General features: G+C 40.8%; 1 protein-coding gene across 3 annotated transcripts in view; it reads right to left on the minus strand.

Annotated features, from left to right (window-relative positions):
- Positions 1-27,168, minus strand: part of BDP1 (BDP1 general transcription factor IIIB subunit) — a 58,274-nt gene that overhangs the window by 20,650 nt on the left and 10,456 nt on the right. For 2 of the 3 annotated variants that reach the window (XM_081944673.1, XM_081944672.1), the window contains exons 8-26: positions 26,916-26,970; positions 26,161-26,319; positions 24,717-24,998; positions 23,826-23,985; positions 23,036-23,156; positions 22,418-22,491; positions 21,920-22,144; positions 19,874-20,021; positions 16,161-16,243; positions 15,762-16,020; positions 13,936-14,132; positions 12,147-12,333; positions 11,235-11,407; positions 5,304-5,502; positions 5,004-5,131; positions 3,830-4,037; positions 2,396-2,577; positions 1,903-2,119; positions 812-1,026 (exon numbers count right to left, since the gene is read on the minus strand). In XM_081944673.1, coding sequence (XP_081800799.1) covers positions 812-1,026; positions 1,903-2,119; positions 2,396-2,577; positions 3,830-4,037; positions 5,004-5,131; positions 5,304-5,502; positions 11,235-11,407; positions 12,147-12,333; positions 13,936-14,132; positions 15,762-16,020; positions 16,161-16,243; positions 19,874-20,021; positions 21,920-22,144; positions 22,418-22,491; positions 23,036-23,156; positions 23,826-23,985; positions 24,717-24,998; positions 26,161-26,319; positions 26,916-26,970 — 3,272 coding nt within the window. The remainder of the gene's footprint in view (positions 1-811; positions 1,027-1,902; positions 2,120-2,395; positions 2,578-3,829; positions 4,038-5,003; positions 5,132-5,303; positions 5,503-11,234; positions 11,408-12,146; positions 12,334-13,935; positions 14,133-15,761; positions 16,021-16,160; positions 16,244-19,873; positions 20,022-21,919; positions 22,145-22,417; positions 22,492-23,035; positions 23,157-23,825; positions 23,986-24,716; positions 24,999-26,160; positions 26,320-26,915; positions 26,971-27,168) is intronic. The other variant, XM_081944674.1, reaches the window with a different exon arrangement.

Genomic DNA, 27,168 nt, shown 5'->3' on the forward strand with positions numbered 1-27,168 from the left:
CAGAAACATCTACAGTCATCCTGAACAGAAGCATCCACATCATTCTGAAGTCAGTAGACACGAAAATCAATGAATACATAAGTAAAAATAAAGATACTTGACCTGGACTAAGATGGGCTTTTGATCCAGAAGAGCTATTCTTATGTTCTTAAGGTGAAGATATATTCAGGTGTTTGTTTGCAAGCATTTAATGAATAACCACAATGAGTAATAACTGAATTAAGCCCTTACTATACCTAGACTTGCTTTGATCAGGTTTGATAAGAATCGGCTGAGTAAGAGCCAATGAATTACAACAACAATATAAAACTCTGAGAGATATTTGGGGTTGAAAGCAGTGTTTGTCCGTTTGCCTTTGTGCTGTGAAACCTAAGAGCCACGGTGGCACTGTGGTTATAGTGTAGTACTGCAGGCTACTTCTGCTGATCATCAGCTGCCAGCAGTTTGGCAGATCGAATCTCACCAGGCTCAAGGTTGACTCAGCCTTCCATTCTTCCGAGGTGGATAAAATGAGGACAAAGATTGTTGGGGGCAATAAGCTAACTCTCTAAACAGCTTAGAGAGGGCTATAAAGCACTGTGATATATAAATCTAAGTGCTATTGCTATTGCAAACTCCTCTCATGTGTGTGTCCATATTTCCAGGGCCAACTTTTGCTCTTTCAGCTTTCATAGGACTTGTTTTGAATTTTATATTGTTCTTCTTACAGTCTTTCTGACTATAGGACACCTTCCTTAAAATCTGATCCTGAATGCTTTAGTGCCCTCTCATCCCCACACAAGACATAACACTGCTCAAGGTATGCTTTTACCCTTTTAAGTTTTCTACTTCTTTCTCTTGAGCAGAAAGCAGCTTCGGGATTTCTTTTTTAATTTGAGTTTCGTTCTCCGAAGGCTGGTCTGATGAACCATGTTTCCCGGCGTGCCTACTTCTTGTTGAGGAAACTAATTCGATGCTTTCTGTACATTTTTTTTCTTTCCTTGATTCAGAAGTTGATGCAGATTCCATCAAATGTACTGGGCTGTCCTGGAAAGAGTAGAAACACATGCCATGTTAATCGGGGCACGTATATATGCAGGAAGTCCTTAACTCACAACAATTCATTTAGTGACTTTTCGAGGTTACATCAGCACTGGAAAAAGTGACTTATGACCACTTTTCACACTTATGACCATTGCAGCATTCTCGTGGTCACATGACCAAGGTTTGGATGCTTGGCAACTGGTTCTTATTTATGACAGTTGCAGTGGCCCCTGATCATGTGAACAGCTTTTGCGACCTTCTGACAAGCAAAGGCAATGGGGAAGGCAGATTCACTTAACAACCGGGTTATTAACAACTTCAGTGATTCACTTAACAACTGTGGCATGAGAAGTTGTAAAATGAGGCAAAACTCACTTAACAAATGTCTCACTCAGCAACATAAGTTTTGGGTTCAATTATGGTTGTAAGTTTATGACTCCCTATATCTATTTATTTTTTCAAATAGTCTTAAGGAACATCATTGGAACCTTTCAGTGGGCTGCACTGCACAGCATATTTTCTTCTGCTGCCTTCCTCTGCAATTTTACAGCCCTTAAAATCAATTGCAGAAAGGAAGGCTGCATCTATATACAAGGAAAATGATATGCAAAAGGAAATCAGAAAAATAGAAGTGTGTTCCACTAATACCAGAAAATCAGTATAATCCAGTATGTATTTTACTTAAATATACTCCATGCACATATACATATGTATGGTATTTAAATACAATTTTTATAATATTTCTTGTATGAAATCTGCTCATGAGCTGCTCTAAGTTTCTAAGGAAATCAAGATTCAACAAGTATTTTGGATTGGCAAATGCAGTACTCATAAAAACATTAACCAAGTGATGATTTAGGATGTTTAAACTATGCTTACCATTAACTGAGCTGTTTTTCCAAATTTGCTGCCATATGAGGTATCACATTCTGCATCTCTTCCTGTATCGTCTTTGCTATTTTCTCTTTCTAAGGAGAATTCTGTGTTTTTAGGAACTTGTGCCACATTTGGCTTTACCTTCTGCAGGTGATCTATCATGGGCTGGGCTGTATTTTTGTTTTCTGAATGATGTATTTCTTGAGGGTCACAAGTATCACTAAAAACAAAAGTAACCAAAAGCATTGAGATCATACTGGTTTTGAAACGGAAAACATATTTGCAACTATTTGTTGCCTAAATCATACTTTTTTTCAGAAATGAAAAAACAGTCAAGTACATTCAGTCGTTTCAAAAAAGACAGACAAGGAAAAAGCAACACAAATTTGGAGTAGAAAACTAATGAAAATATTATGCCATATTATACAGAAAATAAAGTTTGTACTAGGATCTCAGGAGAGTTTTCATTTATGGTATTTGTTGAAAACTGTTTTACCTTCCAAAAGCATCCAATTTTTTTCTTTTAACGGCATCTTGGTTTTTCAGAAGACCACATTCCAGTGATTTCTCAGAAGGATATTTCTTCTGATCAGTCCACGTTTTTGATGAGCTTTCAATAGATTCTGATCCTTCTTTTCTATCTAAATTTCCTGGGGATGCCTGGACAATGACTTCAACCTTGATGTTGGAAGAAAAATTGTGCATGCCAATTATTTATCAGAGTACAACTAAAACACTTGCAAATTAAAATTCAGAATTTAGAATATTGACATTTCCTATTGTGAGAGTTGACATGATTTCTCCAGATTTGTAGTTCATATCCTATGTAAATTAGTAAGATGTTGTTACAACAATGATGTACTTAGTGATGTCGAATTTCTATTTTACTAAAAATATAAGAATATTTTAATTGAAACTCATACATTAGCTGCATGATTTCTTTTTATGAGATGTGGGACAGCCATGGTTGCATCTGGGAATCACAATAATTTATGGTTTAGTGAGACTTAAACAACTGTGGCCTCCTTACAGGCTCACAATTCCACTACCCAATAGCAACAAGGTGCACGAAAGCTTTCATCTCATAGAGAATAGAATAACAGAGTTGGAAGGGACTTTGGAGGTCTTGTAGTCCAACCCCCTGCCTAGGCAGGAAACCCTATACCACTCTACACCATCTTTTGATGAACTATATTTAGCACTATTGGCTGAACCAGGGAAGATTTCCAAATGTTTACTACAATTAATTTCAAATGTACTACTTTAATTCATGCTTTATATTTTATTTTATAATAAATATCTTAAATATATCAAATATTTAATAAAGATTAAAGATAAAGTATATCCTGTTTTTGCCGGTATTTATATACATACACACACACACACACACATTATTAAAACTCTAGCAGCTGCATTTTCAATTTACCTGCTTCTTCATCAGATAAGATGGACAAACAAAAGCACGGGACAGGATTTACCGTATTTTTCAGAGTATAAGATGCACTGGAGTATAAGACACAACAAGGTTTTGAAGAGGAAAATAAAAAAAAAAGTTTTTGCACTCTGCAAACCTCCCAAAAACGGCCCGTTTTTCCCCCCAAAAAGGCATGAATAGTCTTTAGGGAGCTTTTAGAGTGCTCCTGGGGGGGGGGGGCAAAAACGAGCAAAAGCAGGGCGTTTTTTGCTCATTTTTGCCCTCCCCAGTCCCCAGGAGCTCTCTAAAAGTTTCCTACAAGCTATGCACGGACATTTTGGTGAATTGGCGGGGTTTCAGGAGGCAAAAAAATGCTGTATTCAGTGTATAAGACACCTAGATTTTCAGCCTCATTTTTGAGAGAAAAAGGTGCGTCTTATACTCCGAAAAATACAGTCAATAAATATTTGTTAAATAGTGCTGAAAAAGTTTCAATAAATTGAGTAGATAGCTAACCTCTGAAATTAGATATAGATCATCTTTCTTGCTAATCTCCATCTCTTTTACTTCTTCCACATTTGGAACACTAATGTCTTCTGACACAGGTACTTCCTTCTTGCAATTGGTCCTTCCAACAATAAATTTGGCTCTCTGGAATCGCCCTCTTACCAACTGAGCAGGCTTGATTGTAGATGGCTTATCTCCTTGGAAATTGGATTTCTCTCTATCAACCAAAGATGGAAAGCACCACATTGAATTAACAGATATTTAAAACAGGCATTTGTATGTTGTTAGGAAATTAATTCTTAAGAATTCTTTCTTCCGCTTGCCTGCTTGTCAAATGTTAATTAGAAACTCTTCTTCAAAATAACTGAAGATGAACTCTATTTCTGCTTTTCCATGGGACATTGGGGCCCAATGCCATTCACTGTATTGGCTATATTTTATTGTATATTCTTATTTGTGTGAGCTACCAAGAATACCATGATTGTAGCAGGATAGTAGCTTGATAAAAAAAATCATTACTTTACAGCATGCTATGTGAATACAGGGTATGATGGTGTTAGGTGCTAAAAACAAGGTGAGTTTTTATTGTTGAGGAATAATTAATTTTGAACATTTGCCTTCAGTATTTTATTCTGAAATAATAAAATATTTTTGTCTTCAGCTATTACCCTGGGGAAGATTAAATAAGGTTGTCTACCAAACAAAACACAACCATAGCCTGCTTGCCTTTCTCAAAGAGAAAAAGAATAACTGATCCAACAAGCTAAATCCAAAACTGAAAGGCAAATTTCAAACTTCCAAATTAGCGTATGTGTAAGAATGTACAAAATTAACAAATTCTAAAACTTGTATCGGTCTGGTATATGATTCATATGTATAGTTCCAAAGCCCCATCTCCTAAAATATGCCCCTTTTTTCTGTTTTCCTTCTCCATGTGTTTGTTTCTAATCACTAAAGGGTTTCTATCACTTTCTATTCCACTTCAGTGCTCTTGTAAATTGTTCATGAAGGTCAGAAAAGGAAAGAAAAAAAATCTGCACATGAAAACACCGCATGGTTGGGAAGCAAGAGTGCCATATTTTTTAAAAGTCTAAACTCATAAAAGCAACATCTAATTATTTTAATTATATATTTAGGTTTACTAGCATAGATCATAAAACAAAAGTCACATTTGAGAACATACCTGAGACGTAGATCGGAACTATTCTGATAAGTACTAGGCCCTGGAGAGTATTTCTGAATTACTTTCTCGGAGTTTTCTAGTCTACTCTCCAAATTTTCATCAGATAATATTTTAGCGTTGATCTGAGTCTGAAAGTTAAAAGTTTCAATCATAAACTGAGAAATAGTTTCAGCAGTGATATGCTGAATATCAAGGAATAATTGTGGCAATACAGAAACCCCATTTATATTGGATTCCAAACATTCAAGATTTCTACAGAAAATAAAAACAACCCAAACCAAATTTTCTTTGACTTAATACCATTGATGGAGTTTTGGTAGGTTCAGATGTTTGTAGTTCCAGATTTCCAATGGTTGTTAATCCATTTCCTTCCAGGGATCTCTTTTCTTTCCTTCCAATTGTTCCTCCTAAGTTAGGTTTAGGTCTCTGGAACCTGCCTCTGAGAAATGGTGAGGATCGAGTATCGCTCTGCTTGCTTTCTTCCTGTGACTTCTGTTTGCTAGAGGAAAATCAAAATAAGAAGACATGGCAATTAACCAAAAGTATTACTGACAGAATTTCTAACAGATAATATCCATATGATCACTAAACAGGGTAAGGCTATGTAAGGAAACACATGTCCATTTTTGTATTGATTTTTAACTGGCATGCTGATATCTAATAGAATAGTAAATTGTATTTATTTTCTAGCCGTTATTGAACTTAATTCTCATCTAATCTTCAGTTTGGATTTAAACAAACTCACATAGTAGGGCTGATGCTTTGAAAATTTATTTATTTATTTATTTTTCAAAATTTATAGACCGCCCCCTCTCCCCGAAGGGACTCGGGGCGGTGTACAGGCATCTCATTAAAAACAGATACAAAAGATAAATACCCTATACCCTTAAAAGCGAATTAAACCTAAATTCAGCTGTACAGAATAATAAAAGTTAAAATCAGCTAAAAAGCGTACCTCTAAAAATTTAAAAATGCAGACTTGAGGGACTAAAATTGGGATTAGGCCAGGCCGGCTAAATTGAACAGGTGGGTTTTAAGCTTCTTACGGAAGGAGCAGAGGTTGGTGGTAGTTCTGATATCCGGGGGGAGGTCATTCCAGAGGGTCGGGCCCATCACAGAGAAGGCCCTACTCCTGGGCGTCGCCCGCTGGCATTGCCTAGTGGACAGCACCCGGAGGAGTCCCTCTCTGTGAGAGCGAATCGGCCGAAGGGATGTATGGGGCAGGATACGATCCCGCAAATAGCTAGGTCCTGTGCCATGGAGCGCTTTAAAGATAATAACCAACACCTTGAAACGCACCCGGAAAGCCACAGGTAGCCAGTGCAGCCCGCGCAGCAGTGGTGTTACGTGGGAGTATCTAGAGACTCCCACAATTGTCCGCGCAGCCGCATTCTGAACCAGCTGCAGCCTTCGGGTGCATCTCAAGGGGAGCTCCACGTAGAGAGCATTACAGTAGTCCAGTCGAGACGTCACAAGCGCATGGGTGACTGTGCAGAGGGCGTTCCGGTCCAATAGGGGACGCAATTGGCGCACCAGGCGAACCTGGTGAAATGCCCCCCTTGCCACGGCTGTCACATGGTCATCCATTGACAGCCGGGCATCCAGGAGGACGCCCAAATTGCGTGGCCGATCCACGGGGGCCAGCTGTTCGCCCCCAATGGCCAGTGATGGACGCAACTGGTTGAACCGGGGTGCCGGTAGCCACAGCCACTCCGTCTTGGACGGGTTGAGCTTGAGTCTGTTACTTCCCATCCAGATCCATACGGCTTCCAGACATCGGGACATCACTTCGACGGCATCGTTGGGGTGGTCCGGGGTAGAGATGTACAGCTGAGTATCATCAGCGTACAGATGGTAATCTACCCCGAACCCACGAATGATCTCGCCCAGCGGCTTCATGTATGTGTTGAACAGGAGAGGCGAGAGGACCGACCCCTGCGGCACCCCGCAAGTGAGCGGCCTCAGGCTCGACCTCTGCCCCCCTATCAACACACATTGCGCTCGACCAGAGAGGTAGGAGGAGAACCACCGCAAAACAGTGCCCCTCACCCCCAACCCCTCCAGGCGACGCAGTAGGATACCATGGCCGATGGTATCGAAAGCCGCCGAGAGATCTAATAGGACCAAGATGGAGGAACAACCCCCATCTCTGGCCCTCCAGAGATCATCCACCAACGCGACCAAAGCCGTCTCCGTGCTGTGACCGAGCCGGAAGCTGGACTGGCGCGGGTCCAGATAATCAATTTCCTCCAAGTGCCGTGGGAACTGTTGTGCCACCACACTCTCTACAACCTTCGCCAAAAAGGGAAGGTTGGAGACGGGACGGTAATTAACTAACTTAGCTGGGTCCAGAGAAGGCTTCTTGAGTAGGGGCCTCACCACCGCCTCTTTCAAGACGGCCGGCAAGGACCCCTCTCTCAGTGAAGCGTTCACTAGTTCCTGGAGCCAGCCTCGTGTGACCTCCCAGGATGCCAGTATAAGCCAGGAGGGACACGGGTCCAGTAAACATGTGGTGGCTCACAGTCGTCCACGTAACCTGTCCATATCGTCAGAAGTAACAGAGTCAAACTCCTCCCAGGATGGCACCTCAAGACCCGCCTCCGACGTCTCTTCTAGACCGCTACCCTGCTCTACCCTGCAAGGGGGCTTCCCGCGGCCTCTGTGAAAGGAGGGAGCGGGTCACCCTAAACAGGGCGGCAGGGCGGTTATCTGCGGACGCAATAAGAGTGGCACAATATTGTTGTTTGGCCACTCTTAATGCCACAAGTTAAGTCCGTAAATAGGCTCTCACCTGTGTTCGGTCAGACTCGGAGCGTGACGATCTCCATCTGCTCTCTAGGCGTCTCTTGCGGCGCTTCATCACCCCCAGCTCCTCGGTGAACCAAGGGGCCTGGGTGGTTCGATGCCGCAAGAGAGGCCGCAAAGGCGCAACCCGGTCCAAGGCCCCGGCGGCCGCATTATTCCATGCGGCCACTAGGTCCTCCATCCGGGTGCGGGTCAGGGCTACAGGGAATGGCCCAAGCTCCGTCTGGAACCTAACAGGTTCCATCAAGCGCCTGGGGCGGAACCATCTAGGACATTCTGGTTCCGCCTCCCCGCGGTGGGGAGTAGCGGTTGGAAAGTCGAGTCGGAGAAGTGAGTGATCTGACCATGACAGGGGCGTGATAACTAAATCCCCTACTCCCAGATCACTCCTCCACTGGCCAGAGACAAAAATAAGGTCCAGTGTGTGACCTCCCTCATCTGTGGGGCCCTGAATTACCTGGGTCAGGTCCATGGCTGTCATGGAGGCCATGAACTCCCGAGCCGCCTCGGATGTTTCCCCTACCGATGGCAGGTTAAAGTCCCCCATGACTAGCAGCCTGGGGGTCTCAACCGCCATCTCGGCGATCACCTCGAGGAGCTCGGGCAGGGCCGCTGATGCATAGCGAGGAGCCAGGTATACAATCAGCAAGCTCAACTGTCTCCCTGGGCCCCACTTCACACATAGGGACTCACAACCGGTTATCTGTGGCACAGTGGACTCTCTTGGCTCAAGGCCTTCCCTTATGATAACCGCTACCCCGCCACCCCTACCCTGGGCCTGTGGCTGATGAAATGCACGGTAGCCTGGTGGGCACATTTCAACGAGGGGGAGACCTCCCTTGTGGCCCAGCCAGGTCTCCGTTATCCCTGCCAGGTCCGGCTCCCCCTCCGAGATCAAATCGTTAATGAGGGGGGCTTTGTTGGCAACGGACCTGGCGTTGCATAGCATCAGTCTCAGGCCCCGGCTCTGTAGGTCCTGACCACCTAGATTGTGGGGGTTGGGACAAATGACCGGCCGTATCCAACGGCCACGGTCTCCCAACCGGTTAGAAGATCTCAGCCTACCCTTGCACCTACCCCTCCCCACGACCGTTAGAATGGGAAGACCTTCTTCTGGAATATCGCCACTCCCCCTTCTCTTGATCGCTCCGCTCACTCCCTTGTTAAAACCCACCTGTCTGCCTGGCACTAGTCCCACCCTCAGCTTGACTGAACCCACCCCCCGCCCTGGAACCCCTTAAGAGACGAATAAAAGATCTAATTAAAAAAACCCTAAGGTTGCGCTTTGACCACCTCTCTGGATTGATAAATCCCTCATCAAGGTGGGCCCTCGAGAGGGCGGGGGGCCATACTTGCGAGAGGGGAGACTCCCGCAGTAAGATCAGGACTGCCCTCGAGTACATGGTAAGATAACATTTCCGACAGGGCTACAGTTTGGTTAGGAATGTTTACAGGTGGTAAAAATTAATTTGTTCCAGTGAGGTATAACGGCCGAAATCTTGGGTAGGGTGGTGAGATGATCTCCAGCGCCTCTCCAACATACCCGTTTGCGACCGACAGACCACCCTGGAGACCGACTCAAGTCGCAATGGAAAGCCAGGGTGGTCGCCCACTGGTTCTGGCCCTCGAAAACAGCAAAGAGGGCCAGGCAACACCCCCACCTCCAAAATGAGCCCCGCGGTCCATGCGGGACTCAAAGGCAGCCTCTGGCAACGGCTTGAGGGGGCAGGGAAAATGCTTTAGAAAAAATGTTTTGGAATTTGTGGAAGCACAACATCTCATTAGATTCAGTAAGCAATGACTTTGTTCAGATTTGGTGCGACCCTAAAAATATGCTACTCGTGTAAGAGTTACGTTCAAATCAAACCAAATCTTTATTATGACCTTTGTGCCGGAGAGCACAACACTAAATATACAGACCTGTAATTATTAAGAAATGTAATAAAATTACATAAAATGTGTTACTGTAATAACAGGAGTAAAAATAACAGTGGCAATCACCAAAATGTGTACTAAACGTCCATTATAGATAGGACAGATACGAGTGATGGCACAAAATCAGGCAACCTGGAAAGATGCATCAGAATCCTGGTCAGATAAAAGCAGCAACAGACAGACATTGTGCTCTCTACCAGGGAAGTTCTTTAAAATGGAATAAATGTAGATCTTCCTTGCTTCCCAAGAGAGCAACAAAGGAGCATTCAGCTTAGAAATTGCATAGAACCATCTCCATCTTGCGTTTGTATTTATGTAACACCACTGAAAACAGATGTTTTTATATTGCCCCCACAGAACTGTAGAAGTTAATACATCCAACTTGGCCAAGGTGAAAGTCCACAAACTTTCCAAATGAGAATTCAAGACAGATATAATGATGGCACATGCCCATTTGAGAAGAATCCATATATTGTAGGGTTGGATAATAGGCTTAAACCCGTCTGAAAATCAATATCCCAGGTATGTTGTTATTTCTTGGCGTTATTTCTTGGCATCCTAAAGGACAAGACTTTCCAAAGAAAATCCAAAGGAGTAGAACTTGTTATTAGTTTTTTTTAGCCAGGTTGATTTAATAAGGTGTCGGAAAAATCAATTTCAACCAGAAATTAAGGAGAACCAGGATCTGGCACTCACAGAAACCAAACCTGTCTCAAACCATAAAACTCCATTCTTCACGCATTATGAGCCATATTGATTTTAATGAATTCACTACCTCCCTCCCCCACACCGGAAAGATGGAGGGGAGGGAGGACAATAAACAATGAAAGTAGCATCTTCCTTTGTAAGCACATAATAGACATCACATACAAATATCAAAGCGGCATAACATATCGCACAGTGGTGCTTTTGCCTCTACATCTCTTTTTTTTGTGGCAACTTGGGTATAGCCATGGTTACATTTCCAAAACTTTTATCGCAAAGGCCAATAAGGATAGATCATTTTCTTATCTATGATTGCCTCACCCACTTATTTTAAATTGTAAAAACATTACTCATATCCAAATGAGGAAGTGCTAAAAATATTTTCTAGTAAAATCATTGTATTATTGCTATGCTGTCTCCAAGCTCCCAATAGCAGGGGGGGGGGGGGGGAATCAACAACCTTTTGATAGCTCCCAGCATATTCCTTCCCCTCACACCCATTCCTTTTGGTCAACCCAACCCATGTAAGGCTCTTAGATCAACTGTTAAACTAGTCAGAAAAACACAAAAAGGTAGATGTGGGGTTATGTAATGGCTACATTTTCCCTTTTAATCTTATCAATTTCACTCACCTTCAAAAAAAAAGGGGGGGTTAGGTTAGACCTTACCCTTTCTAACGATTTTCTGACTACCCCCTTTATAGTCCTGGCTACAAGTAAGTCATAAGCCTAAATTGTTTACAAAAGAAGTTCACATCAAGAGTCTTAAAGACTACAGTATCCTTACCCAACTAATTCTTTTTTCTGGGCATCAGGTTCCAGTGAAATCTCATTTGATGCATCATTCTTAAGTTCTGGAAGATTCTTGAGAGACAAATGAGTTTCATTTGTTGCAACCTCCTCTTCAGCATTGGTAGTACATTCCTCTGAAGTTGATAAGGCTTTAGATTTTACTGCTTCCTAGAATATATCAAATTATTCCAAAATTAATGCATGATGCAAGCACTTAAAATTCTGAAATTGCAAAATAGTGCAACACTCAAGAAACAAAACTCAGGAAAAGCAATTAGAAAATAATTTTCAGTTCTCTACACCCTGACGTGTGTAACATTGACATTAAAAAAAAAACCTAACTGACACCAAAGTCATAGGTAGATGTCACTTTGCATAGATCCATGTTGCGAACCAGTTTGTCCATTATCACCATTTTACAAAATGTTCTATTTACCAGTTGGCTTCCAATTGCACTTCAAAAAGCTGTCATCTATAAAGCCCTTCCTGAGTTAGTGGTTACTAACAGAATTGCCACTCTTTAATCATTTCTGATTTTCCTATATGAACTGACAAGATTGGCATGCTCTATGTCCAATCAACTAAGCAATGTATCCTATGGGTCCTCAGAACTACGTGTCTTCTGTTGCTGGTTCTGATCTTTGGGACATTCTCTCCGAGGTCTACATAATCTCAATCTGCTATCTTTTAAGAAAGCTTAAAAAACCCTGGCTCTTCTGAACCAGGATATTTTGTGAAATGCACACAAATACCCACAAACATACACACAAAATTACAAATCCATAAACTTAAATTCTCTTACCTATCCTTAAATTGTTCCAAATGGGTGGCTTATAAATTTAACAAAATAAATAAAACAAGTTGCATTAATTACAAGCAACAAAATACAAAGTTAAAATAATCTTACACTTAGATTAGCTGTCTCACTACATTCACTCTTTTCTGCAATATCCAATTGGGGTTGTAGTGTGTTTAACAATTCCTCTTTGTTTGATGCATTTTCTAAGTTCTTCTTACATCTTGATTGCGAACTCTCCAATGAATGTTCTATTTCAACAGTATTATCTTTTTTTTCTTCCTGAAGACTGGAATCGCTGATTAACAAAGGGAAAAAAATCAATCTATAACTACTATAATTTAGAAAAACATAATTTTTGTGTTCATGGACATTTTAGACCTTGACATTTTAAAAATTATAGAAATTAACATTTAGATAGGAGTGCCCACTATAATATCTAATTTATTTAAAAGAATTATGATGATTTTCAGACATACAAAAGTTGCAATTAATTTGTTAAGATTCTAATAAATCTCCAAAATGTTCCTATGCAGCTTGAAACTAATACTGAGAAGACTGGAGGCAAAACACTGCTAAGGCATCTTTGGTTAAAAAAAATATCAAGCAAAGCTTAAAATTACATGCCACTTTCATAAACTCTCGGGGTTCAGCTTTTGATTCAAAGTTGCATCAAACTGTACTTTTGAATGCAACAAAATTAGTAATTGTTGTATATGTAATTGGAGAACGAACATTTTTAACATTAAATATAAATCAAATGTAGTTTTTATTCTGACATATTCCACTACTTAATACTGAACCTCTGTAACACTTTTAGAGTATCTCTCTCAATAAGCCACCCAAAGTTAACTGTAGCTTTAAGATGACAAAAAATAATGTGCTCTTCAGGTAAGTCTAGACTCTAGAGGAACTCCTGCCTTGGAGCCTCTGCTACTTAGAATAAGGATATAGGATATATTTGTCCTAGCTTAGAAATATAATTGGATTTGAATTGGTTTAAAAGAGATCCTAAGCTCCCTTTGTAGCAGGAATAGGAGATTGTTAGTAATTGTATTCAATCTGAATCTTTTGGTACCTGAAATATTATGTAGAGCATTTCCATTATTTAAGCTCATCATTAGACACTATATAGCCAACATGGATAAATAATTCATGCACTATAACAAGAGTAGGCCTCCTTTTTTTGTTGGGTTGCAATTCCCATTTACCATTATGTGAGGTTGATGGGAGCTGAAATACAACATTGAGAGTGTTAAGAACTGAGAATCACAAGTGGGAACCAGCAGATCCTGCTCTAGAAAGAAGTATTATGTAATCGTATCACAGCTGTATCCTAATGCCATTAAGAGGCCAGCCATGTATCCATTAACTCAGAGGGGCAGGAAGAAAATACTGAGAAATTAAACTGCAGCAGAATAGGTCGTAAAACCAAGATGGCAAGTGCAAATACATGGTAATGTCTAGGCCTCTTTTATTAGTAGACAATACTGTACACATTAAAAAGGGGCAGAGTTTTGATTGCATGATTGCACCTATCGTTAACCATTTTGACCTCCCTGCTGCAGATTCCTCTGTGCTAGCATAGATAATATACAAAATAGGCCTATAGTTTCTGCACTGCCATGGATGATCCACTATTGGGTTAAAGTTATTTTCTTGAGGCAATGAACATGTAGCTAGCTGAGTTATGTAGTCTTCCACAAAATTAAGCCAAAGACAGGATAACAATTTATGTGTATAGAGGTCTGAGCCTCAGTGTGAAGCTGACACAGAGAGACCCTAGTTCCCAGCCCTGGGCTATATATGGGCTATGTCATAAAGATAGATATTATGCATTTCCCTATGAAAAAGGGGTTTTAGGTGTTTGTTCTCCCTTTTTAAAATAAAATATGCCTACCTGTTGGCAGGATTTACCACATCCTTTGTAATATCAAGTGACAAAGAGGCATTTTGTAGTGTATAACTTTCAGACTCTACAGGGTTCTTCACAGGAGATTGGTTTGAATGTGCTCCACCTACTTTCTCATTGCTGACAACCGTTCTTTTTTCTAGTGCCTCACACTGTGGTGTGTCAGCTTCATGAGCTGTTGCATCCTAGAAAAAGATTAAATCTTTGAGGTATAAGACTTTATAGAGAAAAATGATCAGCTAGAATAAGGCTAGTTTGCCCAGGGGAGAATGCAAAGTTTTTAAAAGTCATTAATTCACATATTAGATAATAGAGTACTGTATTTCATTTTTTTTTAAAAGACAATGAAATAGCAACAAAAGAAAATTTCTTTATCAGAGGTGTTCAGATTCCCAATTATTGTTGTATTGAACTGCTGGTGGTAAGGAATTCTTCAATTATGAACTTAATGCGGTTCAAAAACATATAGCACAGCCATAGTAATGATGACGTAAGAGAAATAAATCCAACATATACAATTTAAGTTTTTATATCCACTGCAAAAGTAGAGAGTAGGATTGCCAGCATATATAAAGGCTATTCAGTTTAACCTGTTCCCAGGATTCTAAATTCCAGGTTATAATAATCGAAGAATTTGGTCAATCTATAGGAGTTGCTTTTAATATATCAGTATATGCTTCACAAACAGGTAGTCCTCAACTTATATATATTCATTTAGTGACCATTTAAAGTCACAATGGCACTGAAAAAAGTGATCTATGACTGTTTTTCACACTTATGAACATTGCTGCCGGAATGGGACAATTTGCCAGGCTCAATTCACCACAGCCAACTCACTGGGACCAACTTGCCACAACTTGCCATAGGAGAATTGAACAAACACAAAAGTTAAATTAATTTCAATGGAACTTAATCGCCAATAATAATAAAATAAAGAAATCAATCCAGAAATAGAAGAGTTACAATAATTTTGATGAATATGTGATTGCCAATAAAAGTAACTGAATAAAATGATTAATAATACAGTGTTGAATTGTCCTACAGCAATTGTCCCATAGTGAGTTGGCCAAAGTGAGTTGGCCATGGTGAATTGTGCATGATGTTTTGGCTGTGGTGAGTTGTCTAGAGTCTTGCAGCATCCCCATGGTCACACGGCCAAAATTGGAGCACTTGCAACTGGCATCTATTTATGACAGTTTTACTATCCTGTGATAATTGTGATCACTGTATTTGTAACCATCCTAGGCGGCTTCTGACAAGCACTCAATGGGGGAACTCAGATTTGCTTAATGACTGCATGATTCACTTAACACAGGGGTGTCCAAACTTGGGAACGTTTAAGACTTGTGGACTGCAACTCCCAGAATTCCCCAGCCAGCCATGCTGGCTGGGGAATTCTGGGAGTTGAAGTCCACAAGTCTTAAAAGTTCCCAAGTTTGGACACCCCTGACCTAACACCAGCACTGATTCACTTAACAACTATGGCAAAAAGGTTGTAAAATAGGGCAAAACTCATTTAACAACTGCCTTACTTAACAATGGAAAATTTGGGTTCAACTGTGGTCGTAAGTCAAGGACTAACTGTAATAGGTACCTAAGCAGAACAGGGGGACTTATTAAGAGTAGACTAAACTATCATTGTATAGCACACGTCTTAAATACAGAGAACCACACCATGGTTTAAGAAGAAACTCAAATTAATTCAGTGAAGGCACTGGTATCTTAAACAATACATATTTCACAGAAGGAAATGTTTATAAGTTGATACTTCATTCAGCCTTTGAAAGGTATTGTTTTACATACATCGTACTTACAGTGGTATTCTTATTCAGAAGTTGATAATCATTACATTCAGTATGTATCACAGTCTTTTCAGTGATTACTGCTTCACTTGCTAATTCAGTCCCTGCTTCGCTTGGTTTTTTTTCTGCCTCAGTGCTCCTTTCAGGTAGTTCTTGCCTTCTAGCAACTCTTCCTAAATTTGGTTTTGGTCTCTGAAATCGTCCCCTTGCTAATGGTGCAGGTTTGAGAACAGTTTGCTTGCTTTCTTGTGAGGTGGATTGGTTCTTATTCCTAAAAAAAATTCAACCATGAAAAGGCAATAATAAAATGAAGTAATGCCTAGGGGTGGCAATCATTTCTACTCCTATTATTATTAGTGAATAAGCATGAAAATCCTTGCCCAAATTCTGAGTTCTTCTCCGCATACTTACGCAGATTCTGCATCCGAGCCCTGGCAATGCGTTTCAGTAACCTCAGCTGTGATGCTGCGGGGTGCATCATTCTGCTCAATTTCCTGAGAATTAATCATTAAAAAATAAACAGCTGTACCTTTTCAAAACAAATCACTCTCATCAAAGTAAATTTAGAAACACTTTATTTTACTAGATTTCAAGTTTATATTCTAATTGGCTGGTATCTTAAGAATATTAATTTTCACTCATCTCAAATATATGTCATACATTTTGGAAAAATCAATAGTGAACATTCACAAAGCAAACAAACATGACACTGGCAGCTGAGACTTTTCAACGCATTCCATAACTTCCTATTCCTCGTGTTTTATTGCTATTCTTGCCAAAAGAAAGAAATATACTAAATGGCAAGGACGACTTAAAAATGTACAAAAAGTAAAAAATATTAACCAACATCTCTTGATTATTATACGTCTTCTGTTCCCAAATGAAATTTAAAATATGTTCCAGACCTTATTTAGACCTTGTAAGAGCCGAGGTTGTGCAGTGGTTAGAGTACAATACTGCAGGCTACTTCAACTGACTGCTAGCTGCAATTTGGCAGTTCAAATCTCACCGGCTCAAAGTGGACTCAGCCTTCCATCCTTCCAAGATGGGTAAAATGAGAACCCGGATTGTTGGGGGCAATATGCTGACTCTGTAAGCCGCTTAGAGAGGGCTGTAAAAGCACTATGATGCAGTATATAAGTCTAAGTGAGATTGTTATTGCTATTGCTAGACACTAGTTATTTGTATAGTTTTATTTCTGCTTTTCTTAATCAGCCAGATTGTAGAAGCAAGATTATTTAAAATATATTTATTCTCTTTTAAAGAAATAAAGAATTTTACAAAACCTCTGAAAAACAAGTTAGAAAACATGCTGTGTCCCTTTTTAGTCCTGTTATTGTACTGTACATCATTTCAGAGAAAATAATAATTGCAATAATTATTTCTGCTTTAGTGACACACCCTGGAGGACACTAACTCAACATTCACATACATTCAAGCAAAAACTGCTGTTCACCATACTCTACAATGATTCAAATTTAACTGTACAATCCTGTGCAGTGTGCTATGAAATGATAAGATGGGTTATAAAATAATTTTATGCAAGAGAGATACCGTGTTTCCCTGAAAATAAGACAGGGTGTTATTTGCTTTAACTCACAAAATATGGCTTCGGCCTTATTATGAGGGGAAGGTTTATTGTTTTGGGGTTGCCGGGCAGCTGCTCTCTTGCGAGCGGGCTCCCAAAGAGCTGGGCACAACCTCATGGGCGAATGGTTGTGTTGCGCTGTCGCAGCAGCGCAACCCAACAGCCATGAAGAGACCATGCTCACGAGCATGCTCACCCGGCAAACCCCTTTTCCAGCCGAGCACAGAGCCGTTCACTGGCCTAGGGGTATCGCCAAGCCACATGAGCACCTGTTTGCCGCCGCCCGGCTCCCGCGTCTTGCCACCTTCGAAATGCCAGTGAATGGCGCTCTGCACGGCTGGAGAGGGGGGTTGCGCGAGCGGCTGTTTCCCTCCAATTCCCGCGCCTCCCAGCCACACGATGCCCTGGCCCAGTTCTCCCCACAGAGCCAGAGCACCTCCGCTGCTGCCATCCCAGTAGTGGATAGTCTGGGCATACATTCTATGGTTGGACGCTCTGCCAGCAGGTGGCCCACAACCATAGAGCATATGCCCAGAGCAGCCACTGCCGGAAGACTCGGTTTGAAAGCTGCCGAAAAAGCCATGCTGGAATGGCGGTGGTGGTGGCAGCGGAGATGCTCTGGCTCTGCAGGGAGAGCTGGGCCAGGGCATCGTGAGGCTGGAAGGTGCGGGAGCGGAACAGCCGCTCGCGCAATCCCCCCTCCAGCTGTGCAGAGCGCCATTCACTGGCATTTCAAAGGCGACAAACCGCAGGAGCTCTGCGGCGGCAAACAGGCGCTCATGTGGCTTGGCGATACCCATAAGTCAATGAATGGCACTGTGCCCGGTTGGAAAGGGGGTTTGCGGGTGGCTGCTCGTGAGCGTGGTCACTTCATGGCTGTTGTGTTGCGCTGCTGCGACAGCGCAACACAGCTATTCGCCCATGAGGCTGTGCCCAGCTCTTTGGGAGCCCGCTCGCAAGAGAGCAGCTGCCTGGTAACCCCCCTCTTCAGCTGCGCACAGCGCTGCTCACCAACCTAGAGGTATCCCAAAGGCACCAAGCAATGCAATCACTTTCGCCTCCCCCCCTGGTTCCCGCGGCTTGGCACCTTTGGGACCACTACCGTGTTTCCCCGAAAATACAACCTGTCCTGAAACTAAACCCTTGCGACATTTTTCGTGTGCGCAAAAATATAAGCCCACCCTCGAAAATAAACCCTCTGGACAATCCCCCCCCTCCGACCAGGCAGAGCACCGCTCGCCGACCTAGCGGTATCCCGAAGGCACCAAGCCACGGGAATGAGGTGGGGGCAAAGGCGCTTGCGTTGCTTGGTGCTTTCGGGGTACCGCTAGGTCAGTCAGCGGCGCTGTGCCCAGCTGAAGAGAGGGGGGTTGCTGGGCAGCTGCTCTCTTGTGAGCGGGCTCCCGAAGAGCCGGGCACAGCCTCAGGGTCGAATGGCTGTGTTGCGCTGTCGCAGCAGCAACGCAGCAGCCATGAGGTGACCAAGCTTATGAGCAGCCGCCCGGCAACCCCCCTTTCCAGCAGGGTACAGCGCCACTGACCGACCTAGCAGTACCTGGAAGGCACCAAGCAACGTGAGCGCCTGTTCGCCACCCTCTGCCTCTCGCGGCTCGGTGCCTTCGGAATGCCCCTAGGTGAGTGAATGGGGCTCTGCATGGCTGGAGGGGAGTTCGCAGCGGCTTTTCCTCTCCCCGCTCGCGCGAAGGGCATCTGCGCTGCTGGCGCCATCCGCCGCTTGGGTTTTTTTTTCAAAGCACGGAGGATGGATGCCGCTCTGGAAGTACGCTCTATGGTTGTACAATCTGCAGCCCACAACCATAGAGCGTACTTCCAGAGCGGCATCCATCCTCTGTGCTTTGAAAAAAAAAACCAAGCGGCGGACGGCGCCAGCAGCGCAGATGCCCTTCGCGCGAACGGGGAGAGGAAAAGCCGCTGCGAACTCCCCTCCAGCCATGCAGAGCCCCATTCACTCACCTAGGGGCCTTCCAAAGGCACCGAGCCGCGGGAGGCGGAGGGCGGCGAACAGGCGCTCACATTGCTTGGTGCCTTCCGGGTACTGCTAGGTCGGTCAGCGGCGCTGTACCCAGCTGGAAAGGGGGGTTGCCGGGCGGCTGCTCATAAGCTTGGTCACCTCATGGCTGCTGTGTTGCTGCTGCGACAGCGCAACACAGCCATTCGACCCTGAGGCTGTGCCCGGCTCTTTGGGAACCCAGTCACAAGGGAGCAGCCGCCCGGCAACCCAAAAATAATAAGCCCTCCCCTTTAATAAGCCCAAGGCCATATTTCGTGGGTCAAAAAAATATAAGCCCCTGGCGTATTTTCGGGGAAACACGGTAGGTTGGTGAGCGGCACTCTGCCTGGCCGGAGATGGGGAGTTGTCCAGGGGGCTTATTTGCAGGGGAGGGCTTATATTTTTGCCCACCAGAAAAATGTGGCATGGCCTTATTGTCAGGACATGTCACATTTTCGGGGAAACACGGTAATTGAAAGCTTTCAGATCCTCAGGTAACACATATAAATCCAAACTAATGAATACCTTCTCGCCTGCACCATCAGATCCAGACTTCTTGAGCTCGCCTTGAGCAGATACTTCTTTTCTGCCAGACACTTTACCGATATTAGGTTTAGGTCTCATCCATCTACCTCTCACTTCTATCTTTCCTGCAAAAGCTTTTGGACTCTCTCTACAGGAAAAAAAGAGTAAAAAAAAATCCTAGACTGATTTAGATGAAATGGAACATTTAGATAAATCACCATCCATCAATTTCAAAAGGCAGCATTACTAAGAATAGCTTACATCCTGCAACAATATCTCTACTACATCAAACAACTGCCTATCCTAAGTCCTTGGTAAGGATTGAACAGGCAGATAAAAATGCCAAATCTATCATATTTTTCAGAGTATAAGACACACTTTTTTCCTTCAAAAAAGAGGGTGAAAACCTAACCATGATTGGATCATTTTCCAATATTTTTTTGCCTCATTGCATGTCCACCACATATGGTAGAAGGTGCCTGGTGTTTTTTTACACTTCCAGCAATTTGGGGCCAAATTTTTGAACATTTTAGATAGCCGTGCTATCATGGTTAGAACAAATGGTGGGAGAACAAATTATGTTTAAACCAGAAACTTTTCTCCTAGGCATAATACCGGAGGGGTTTAAGAAAGATACACTCTATCTAATTATACATATACTGACTGCAGCGCGCATAACCTATGCACAGCATTGGAAAAAAGAAAATACACCATCAGAGCTAGATATAATCAGAAAAGTGTTGGCCTGTGCAGAAGCAGATAGGCTCACTTTGGAACTTAAAAATAAAGGGGAATCAGAATATTTTGAGGTATGGAATAGATTTTATGACTGGTATAAGTTAAGATGACAAGACTGGAACAAATGTATATATGGCGATCGAACAGAAGGACAGACAATGTATTAAGTAGAATAATTGTTAATGGTTGAAACTAGCTGTACATAATGTGAATATATGATCACCCCGACTCTGCGGCATTGCATTGTTTTAAATGTAAAAACAATAAAAATATATTGCAAAAAAAAAAAAAAAAAAAAGAGGGTGAAAACCTGGGTGCGTCTTATATACTGAATACAGCATTTTTGGCTTACCAAAACCCTGCCCCCTTTGCAAAAACGGATGTGCAAAGGGTTTGGGAGGCTTGCAAAGTGCTCCTGAGGACTGGGGAGGGCAAAAACAAGCAAAAAACGGGCTGTTTTTGGTCGGTTTTCTCCCAGCCCCCAGGAGCACTCTACAAGCCTCCCAAACCCTCTGCGTGCCCTTTTTTTGGCATAAAATAGCCCATTTTTAAAAAATAAATGTGCCTCTTTTTGCTTATTTGGGGGGGGGGGTAGTCTCCAGGAGCATTCTAAGAACCTCACAAAGCTCTGTATGCCCTTTTTTTTCAAAAAAAAAGGCCCATTTTTGCAAAAAACAGGCCATTTTTTGCTCGTTTTTGGGGAGGCCCCAGGAACACTCTACAAGCCTCCCAAAGCTCTGCATGCCCCCCCTTTTTTTTGCATAAAGCGAGATGTGCAGAGGGTTTGGGAGCCCTGCAGAGTGCAAAAACTTTTTTTAAAAAATTTACCTCTTCAAAATCATGGTGCGTCTTATACTCCAGTGCATCTTATAGTCTGAAAAATATGGTAATCTAAATGCTAACATATTTTTCGGAGTATAAGATGCTTTTTCCCCTCAAAAAAGAGGGTGAAAATCTGGGTGCATCTTATACACTGAATACAACATTTTTGGCCCCCTGAAACCCCGCCCCTTTCACCAAAATGACTGTGCATAGCTTTTAGGAGGCTTCCAGAATGCTACTGGGAGGTGGGGAGGGCAAACATGAGTGAAAAACGGGCCAGTTTTTGCTCATTTTGGGGCCCCAGTCCCCAGGAGCACTCTATAAGGGCAAAAAATGGGTCCGTTTTTGAGAGGTCGGCAGAATGCAAAACCTTTTTTATTAAATTTGCCTCTTCAAAATCTTGGTTGTCTTATACTCCAGTGCGTCTTATACTCTGAAAAATACGGTAAATGCTGACTGTGCAACAAACCGTAACAAATTACTTACTCTGTTACTCTTATGATGTCACTGCTTGCATTGCATGTTTCTTCTGTAGCAGATCCAGAAATGGAAGCAGCTTTATTTTCTACAAGTGACTCAGAAGAAACTTTAACAATTAATGGGTTAGATGCTACCGGTTCTATTTTTTCGGATGCTCCTCTTAAGTCTGATTCAAAGTTCTGCACCTGCACCTCCTGTGTGGGCTTTTCAGGAATTGCCCTATCTGTTTCCCTGCAAATAAATTGGAAATATCCATTTTGCACGTAAAACACAGTCTCTGAAAACTTAACCAGGATAAGAAAAAGTTATTAGGAAAGTGCCTACATACACATTTTTCTTCAAATAACTGATCCCACCCTTTTGCCATCTCACAAATTGCCCTGATTCTTAAACTGCCATATAGAAAACAAAGCACTTCAGACTTGTTTAGAAGCCATTCTCTCCCACTTCATGTTGGGGGAAAGTTCTCATTTGGTTCTGGGAGGAAGAACAACTTTTACTCACATGATTTCTTCACAAGATTTTTGTGATGCCACATTCCGATTTTTATCCAGTTTATCTCTTATAGCTTCTTCAGCCTGCAAAGCAATCAAAGTAACATGATCTCATTATGAAATACACAATTTATTTATTTATATCTTGCATTTAACGATCAACTCTGATTCATCAACCGCAAGGATTCATACACTAACATGCACTAAATAACAAATGAACAAGTATGACAACAATGTATGAGCCAGGTCTATGTATGAAAAAAAAGAGTAAAAAGAAAAATAAAAGATTGAAAGAAAGTGAAATAACTGGAGGATCTACTATCTAATTAGCAATGGGACATTTTTAATCAATCCTAGTCCAATCATATTGCAGCTAATAATACCAAGAATTTGACAATATACCTATACAGTAAATGCAGGTCCAGAGCTTTCCCACTTTCTACCTCCGAACACAAAGAGCCCTTGTCAGAACCAATATCAATATTCAAATATTTGGGTTCACTGACTTTGCTGGAATGGAGCACAAGTCTTTAAAATGACATGTTTGTAGTATAGATTTAATATAGATATTCCTCAAAATAAAGAGAATTAGCAAGCTTTAACAGAGAAAAGCTAAGAACTATTTTACCTGGGCTTCAGTGGACCTCTCAAAATCTTCTATATTTTCTTTTGGAGTCATTTGAGACACCAAATGTTGCTCAACATGGTGCTCAGAAGTAACTGATGAAACATCCTCTTGTCCTGGTTTACTTTTTTGAATATTGAAAATATTATAATATGCCGGCAATACATATATATTTCCTCTTTTTTTTTACTCTAACTTATGAAGAACTAATGGCATTTCTCTCTTCGTACAATGTGTAAGCTATAAAACAGACTTATCCTAAAAATTATTCAAGCAAGCAGAGTGGCACTATATTGTTCAGTGAGCGATACTCCCATTTTTAAGTCCTTACTAATGTACAAACCGGTTCTATATAGTCATAGTAAAAAGAGAAAAGAAAAAGTCATCACTTTTCATAGTACAGGTAAAAATCAAAACTCACAGGGAAAAAACCTTTATCTAAAATAATCAGACTGTCATAGTTAGAGAAAAAGTTATCAGAGGATTTGTTCATAGTGCACAATAGTCAATTCATTGTTTATTAGATGCACAACAGATTTCTCCTCAACCAAATAAAAAGTTGTTTGCAACATTCCTAAATTCTAGCAAGATTAAAGTTCATATACACCTTTATCAACATGCTGAAAACAGCACAATTTGCTGAACTGAATCTGAATATATTGTTGTTTCTTAAATTACACAAGAAACATTTAAAATTAAGCCACACAGGACAGAGTCTTATAAAAACGTTATAAATATGTGCTGTGCTTTTTGCAAGATTGCTTTGATACAGTATAAAATATATAATTTATACCTATGGTCTTTTCCTGCTTCTTCATTTAACCTGATACAGCATGGTGGTTCTTCTTTATCCATGATAAGAGTTTCATCAGGGATTGTTCTGTTTGGGACTTCCAGTTCATCACCATCTTCCCGAATGCCACTTATCTCATCATTAGCCAACATATTTTTCCCTAAGAACAGATTGACATGCATTAAAAATCCTTCGAACTGGCCATAACTGTTAAACCTATCCATACTTAAATAGTTATATTCACAGTACTGTAATCATTTTCTCTGAATGAAATTGAAGAAAGCTTTGTTGTGTATTGGCCTGCCTCCTCACATAACACTTTATACAAAAAACCATCAGTTACATTATGGTTTAGTACTGTAGGTGAATCAAGCCATAGATGTTTAGTTCCCTCCAGTACAAAATCAAAACTCTCTACTTCTGCCAGGTTCTTCCCATGTAAATAAACTAAGTCTCAATGGAATGTTCATCGTATTTTTCCATTTGTGTTTGTTATTGTGGTTTTTTTAAATTCACAAGTAATGGGTTGGATTCAGTATGAATCATCTTCCAGATAAAAGTAAAAGAGTTAATGCTGATAGCAGAACAGAACATTTCCCTCCCGTGCCTTCTTCCCAAATATTTAGGAGTCTTCTGGAGGACCTGTACACCACGAAGGAAAATGGCACATAGGATGTTGTACAAAAATGGGGGAGAGGGAAGAAATTAGGTGCTTTCCACTAATGGCAGCATTCCAAGTAAAAATTTGTCCAGGAAGGATTTGTACCAGTGGAATAAAAGTTATTAGATAATAACTTTAATAATTCTTTAATAAAAGAATTAAAGTTCAGAAATTAGCAAACTCAAGACATAATATCTCAGTGGTATAACAATCGCATTTCAAAAGCTTACTTTTCTTTCTAGTCATTTTTTCTTCCATCATTTCTGTTGGAACAGTTCTTTCTTCAAGAAGATTGTCTGTCTCCTGTTCAGAATCTTTTTTCTTTCTTTTCCTTTTCTTTTTGGTTACTGCTGATTCAATAACTGTTTGCTCTTTTGCCTGTTCCAAAATGCTAGGAGATTCTTCATTCTCCTTTTCCGCTGTTTCGGCATCTACTTCTATTTCCATGTCAGAACTTCTACCATCCTGATGTTCATCTGGACCATGGTTGGACTGTCCATTTACAACTTTATCTATCAAAGTATACAATAATTAAGCAAAGGTATTCCAAATAATGAAAAATAAACTTGTTCAAACAGCATGAACAATATGGAGACATTCCATTTGTTGCTCCTTATAAACTCACAGCATCTTCTGCTCTCCTAATGTCAGTCACAGAATTGCTAATTGTTTTAGTTATATAGAAATTTCCTTCATTTTTCTCAAGGTTATATATCTATACAGTACTAAAACTCTTTGTATGTGTTTGGTACTTCGAAATCTTCAATTAGGTAAAACATTGTGTCATAGAGCAAAACTTTGTCAACAAAGATCCCCTAAATGGACTAATTTACTGTATGCCAGAACCCATCACTCTGGAAGGAATTAAATTTGGAGATTTTTTAAATTATATTTTTGCCACTTTAACACTACCACCACGCTGTCAGTAGCAGTCAAATGATTCTCCTTTTCAACATTCCCCGATAGTTTCCCACAAACTGTCTCATATGAGGGAGGAACTTATGTGATTGCTGACTCCTACGCTCCTTGCTATCTCCTTATTAGCAAAAGTTTTGCCTGTGGGAAAATTTCAGGAAGAAAGACAATGAGGAAATCATCCAGTCCCTATGCATTATGGCAACCACTCATTTATTCCCTCTCTTCTCCACCTGGCAGCAGCTAATTACCTGCCTACTGGGAAAGGAAGGGAAAGGAAAGGAAAAAGGAGAGAGGGGAGGAGAAATGGAAGGAAGGTTTTTGACATTGGTTGCCAGCTTCACCCAAGGAAACTCAATGGGGAAGCTAATAGGAAATCAAAAGTCATTCCCACTCCCTCTGATATTTTTGCCCATCCATGGTCAATCTGTTTTTCTGCTGAGGTAAAGAATAACCTCTGAAATGATAACCTGGATCACAGGTTGTCTGGTATTATATACAAAGTATTTCATCAAAAACTATCAGGATTGTTGAAGTAGAATTAAGTATTTTGCTTCAATCAATAAAAATGCAAGGACTTATCTAGGCAATAGCCAAGAATCAAGACTGACTCAAAGGTACAGTCACACAAAAATCAGATTATGTTCTATGTTCAAGTGCCCTACATCTACTGTCCTTGTATAGAAAGAACAGAATGCCACATGGCGAAGGGGAGATATTCATGACTTTGCCATGCATTTTAAGTATTATTAAAATTACCTTTTCGCTTTTTCTGAGTTCTTGGTGTATTTCTCTTATTGGAATTTTTTTCTTTTTGTTGCTGATTTGCAGCATCTTTATCTTTCTTCTTCCTCTCATTTTCCAGGACCTTCTCAAGAAGTTTCGTAAAAAAACTGAAGTCAAAAGGCCTTTTCTCTTCTGTCCAAAAAAGAAATGATGCAATAAGTTACTCAACACAAAATATACTTTATTAAATGGAATAAGTGAAGTAGCTATATCATTAACTTTAGTTTTGTTTATTAAAATAAGTCTTTGCTTATTTAAAAAAACATGCAACAATGAATGTGTGACTTTTAATGTGTCAGGATTTAAAAAACATTTGAACTATTTAAAATTAATTAAAATATTTTGTAAATATTACAATTAAGGAAGATTGTACGGTAGTACTTAGATGCATATCTGTCTGAGAAATGTTAAGGGTAAATCCAATGATATGTTGGGAGGCCATTCCTGCCAAAAGACTAAAAAAAAATTGTCTCATTTTCATCCTAGAGTCCTCATAATACAAGATCAAGGATCTGATTTTGAGGCTAACATGAAAAATTGCAACAAGAATTTTTTAAAAATCCCTCTCAATTATCAGAGTTCTACTCACACTATATTCATTAATTTCAATAAATGAAATAAGCCCTTCACCCTGAGATTCATACTGTGTAGATGCAGTTCAATGAATTTTTACTAATGCACATATAAAATGTTTTCAAAGAGGCAAAATAGCATATACCAATACTTACTAAATGCTTTATCTATTCTCCATCCATTGGCTTTTTCTTCCCGCTTAAATTTATTCTGAAAACAAATTGTTGTAACAAGATAATTATTTTATTGAGAAATGATATTGGTTTAAATCCGTACTTATTCCTACTCAGAGAATGAAAGGAGAGGGTTGTATGTTTTTATTCTCCTATATGTTTTCTAGGTAAGAGACAGAATTTTTAGTATCCATAAAGCAAGTTTACCCTTAACAAAAGCCAAGTTAATACTTTG

The sequence above is a fragment of the Natrix helvetica genome (genome assembly GCF_964273705.1).
Source record: "Natrix helvetica genome assembly, chromosome: 2".
Classification (NCBI taxonomy): Eukaryota; Metazoa; Chordata; class Lepidosauria; order Squamata; family Natricidae; genus Natrix; species Natrix helvetica.